Source organism: Gadus morhua, chromosome 8 (assembly GCF_902167405.1).
Source record: "Gadus morhua chromosome 8, gadMor3.0, whole genome shotgun sequence".
Taxonomy (NCBI): Eukaryota; Metazoa; Chordata; class Actinopteri; order Gadiformes; family Gadidae; genus Gadus; species Gadus morhua.
In genome coordinates, this window is record NC_044055.1 from 3,152,904 (window position 1) to 3,156,841 (window position 3,938).

Genomic DNA, 3,938 nt, shown 5'->3' on the forward strand with positions numbered 1-3,938 from the left:
TTCCTGTGTTTTATGTTCGTCTTTGTTTTTGACGATGGCAGTATTAGAGCCCTTTTCACTGATGAAGTACCTGTTTAGTTACTAAAGGACTTTTTTATATTTATGTGTCTTATTTTTATATTTTCTTTTATGGTTATTTATTACACATTGTAGTGTACAATACTGTAGTTTGATTGATACAATAATATATTTTACTATGAAAAATAATCTGAAGAAAGCAAACCGAAAAAAAACAAAAACAAATCCCAAAATTGTTGTTCTGGGGGGACTAACGTTTGTTACAATCCAACAAAATGTATTATGTAAGCATACCTTGTTTTAAGCTATAAAAAAAATAAAGAAAATGACGAAGACGAAGAACGAAGTAAAGCCACGGGAATGAAGATGTGTTACATGTGCATCCGCTTGCTGGCCCTGTCCGGGTCCGATCCTCGCATTCTTACAAAGCTACTGAATCCTACAGCTCTGTGATTTGACTAACGCATGAGTCCTTGCCGTTGTTATGAAGGGTGTTGTGCTGAACATGTATGTTACCTGTTGCTCCCACTTGTTTTTATCAAAGCCAAATTTAGATTAACCCCCTTTCCCAACTCACCTTTTTTTAAATGTCCCTGCTCTGTGCCAACTTTGTTCCATTGTTAACGTTTTGGTCAAAGGCTACATTTACGTTTTGCCCTAAAGAAACTTTGTACACTCACTGTCTTTTTTTTGTATTGTTTATTTTTGGGCTGTTTTTTTATCACTCCCATCACAATAAAATATTAGAAAGCAGTTCTGAGACGTTTTTTTTCCTCCATGTCGGATTTTACATGGCGTTATCGGGGATACCCGATTGCAGTAGTAGAGGAAGAGACTGGCCTACTATACCGCTAACTAATATACCATTACATCTTTCCTGGTATGTCGCAATGGGGAGCGAATCTAGCAACTACGCCATCTAGTGGTAGCTTTCCGAGTAATGCATTTTATTTCCCATTGACTTTTTAGAGAAATATATATATTTTAATTCCGAAATGAACCGACGTTCGTGACACATTATAGAGGGATAAAGTGATACGCTACGAGCTAATGGATCGAAGAACAAAAATACTTACTTTGATTTAACAGAAGCACGCACCATGTTACCACCCTTGAGACTCTCACTTTTCCGGCAGGCTGCACTTCATGGCATCCAGACTAAAACTGTGGTCACTTAGCATCACTACCTATTGAACAAAAAAGTAATGGTAGCATGCTGTATACTGTATTGTATACTGTATACCTCAACCATGGATTTAATAAAGTTCCAAGTGACTTATCTTCAAATGTAAAACCAATTACTATTATTTTCATTTTTTGCATAATTGCATATTCACAATTGTGTTTTGTGGTTCATCACTAAGACGAAGAAGGTGTTTCAGGAGTCTTCAGGTAGACTGACTCAACACGCCATGGGTCACATGAGACAGTAGAAACAGACAAGTGAACTTAGGTGGTTTGATTGATTCGGTCAGCCCCATGATTTATTCCACTAAACCTTATATCACAAAGGGAGTCTTTCGAAATACAGACTATAATTCTTGTATATAAACTGTACACAAAGCAAGGCACTATACATTAAAATAAATCCGGTTCCTTTTTTTTCCCCGTAGCTTTTCCTTGATTCTTGTTAACGATAAGTCAAGCTAACGTTGAGTCCCAGTGAAGAGTGTGCGAGCGAGTCTATTCAGGCCAGCTCTTTTTGCTCTCATCTGCATTGACGGGAACACCATCAGAAAATACATACACATTGTGACCCCCCCCCCCCCCCCGCCCCTCCGCCCCCACCAGTCCTAGTTTTGCTCTTACGGAGACACAAATTAACATATACACACAAGCACACCTAGAACACAAACAACCCTCCGTCCCGACCCGCATACATACTCATAGTTAACCCTAACAGACATACACGCAAACATTTGTATACACCTATAAAAAAAAAGTACGCAGTCACAAACATACACGCAAACACCCATAAACGGACGCAAGCACACACACACACACATCCCAAGAAAAGAAAATAACTATTGCACACATTGTGCGTGCGTGTTTGTGTGTGTGTGTGTGTGTGTGTGTGAAAAGCGCATGTTGTCCACGTCATGAGCGGGAAGTTAAGTGCAAGAGACCAGGAGCAGAACCATGTACAATGTATTAGCAAACAAGTCTTTTTTTTGTGTGTTTGTTTTGGTATTCACCCTTTACAACCATTTCATTACATCATCAGTGTGCAAGGCTGCAATCCGTCGTCCTTGACGCAGAGGTCACCGGTCGCTCAACTAAAAGCCTCTTTCTCCTTCGTCTTTGACCTTTCACCCTCTGTCCACGTCCCACCACGACGCCACCGCGTGCGTCTTCCTTTTAAAACAGTCCCTTCGCCTTCTTCAAGTTCACTTGCTTCCACCCTGGTAGACCTTCGTATTCTTCCCTCTTCATGTCCAACCCTTTCTGTGAGGGGAGAACGAGAGAGAGACGCAGAGCATTAGAAAGAGAAGGAGATGATTCATGAAGACTAGAGAAGATGGATGGGAGGCTGGGAGGACAAAGGGAGCCCAACAAACACACAAAGAGAGTGTCTTTGTGCAGAAGCCCTCGACAGCACCTTTTCATAGATGTATCCTCACAGGAAAAACACAGGGCTTTCTCACAACATTAATAAAGGGTCCGCTACTTCTATGTTAACCAGGGCCTGCTTCGTAGACTTTGTATCTCCACAACCCAAGCACTGGCACGTTAAAGGAGCAGACCCAGAATCAGTGGTACGACCCCCTGTGCTTAACCTTACGACGACACCTCTGTGTTCAAGAGTCCACTGCTAAGCTGCTAACAGCGTCCGTATCGGCTGGATTAATTGCAGCAGGGACCGTGTGTCCATAAAGCAGACACTCTCTCTGTGTGGGTGGAGGATCCCTTTATCCTCACAGCTTCATTGTGAGCCCGGCTCGGTCCACCTGTTAGAGACAGGCGACAGATCCGCCGAAGGGGAGCACCGGCAAGTGGATATAATGCGTGCAATTGCTATTTCTTTGTGAGGAGAGAAAGGTGAAGGTGGTTCTGTTTGTGTCTTGTGTTGGTGAAGACAAGCAGGGCCGCCCACGAGCGCACACAGCCGAGGTGCAGAAGGGAGTCGATCAGTGTGTGAAGGAGGAAAAAATTTAATAAAAAAATACATGAGTGCTTCCATTGAAAGATTGATCTCGGGATTTAAGGAATCATCATGTGATTGAAAAATGAAGCTGATTAGCTATATTTTAGCTGTTTATTTTAGCTGTATATAAAACCACTGCTCAATAATATGGACGGATTAAAGGCCCATCATTTCTCTTTTCTTCCAGAATACATCTATGCTGAATAGGAATTTATCTGAAAATACTGTATAATACCTGGCTCTGACCCCTAATCCTGGTTCCAACCCTGGAACCAAAAACCAAACCATGAAACCTGATCTCAAGAGGGAACCCTAATCCTACTTCCAAACCCTAGAACCAAACAAACAACCCTACAGCTATTATTAATAATAATAAGCTGAAATCTAACAAATCCGTTGCTTAAGAGACGGCCAGGAAGTGACAGTGTAAACATGCAACATAAAAGACTTGTGACAGTAGGAATGCTGTATTTGCACGCTGAAACATGAAACTTGGTTGCACAGTAGGAAACATCTGTTTATGTTAGAGTCACACTCGCCAAGTGAAAGGTGAAAGAGGAAAAGGTGAGCACTCCGGGAGGGGGGCCGACGCAGGAGAGACAGAGAGGAGGCAGGTCACCAGGGTGTTTTTATTAAGCACATATTTCTTACCTGAATCCTCCTCTAATACAACTTGCTCTGAAAGGCGAGAGTTAGATGCAGTTAACACGGATGAGTCGGTTCAGTCAAAGGTTATGAAGCTTTAAATTAAATGAGGTTGTTGAGGATAAAAAGC

At 41.9% G+C, this 3,938-nt stretch overlaps 1 protein-coding gene across 7 annotated transcripts in view; it reads right to left on the minus strand.

Annotated features, from left to right (window-relative positions):
* svilb (supervillin b) overlaps window positions 1-3,938 on the minus strand; it is a 61,850-nt gene continuing 57,912 nt past the window's right edge. For 6 of the 7 annotated variants that reach the window (XM_030363451.1, XM_030363446.1, XM_030363447.1 and 3 more), the window contains one exon: window positions 1-2,463. In XM_030363451.1, coding sequence (XP_030219311.1) covers window positions 2,377-2,463 — 87 coding nt within the window. In that variant the 3' untranslated portion in view covers window positions 1-2,376. Of the gene's footprint in view, window positions 2,464-3,814; window positions 3,842-3,938 lie in introns of all 7 variants that reach the window. The other variant, XM_030363448.1, reaches the window with a different exon arrangement.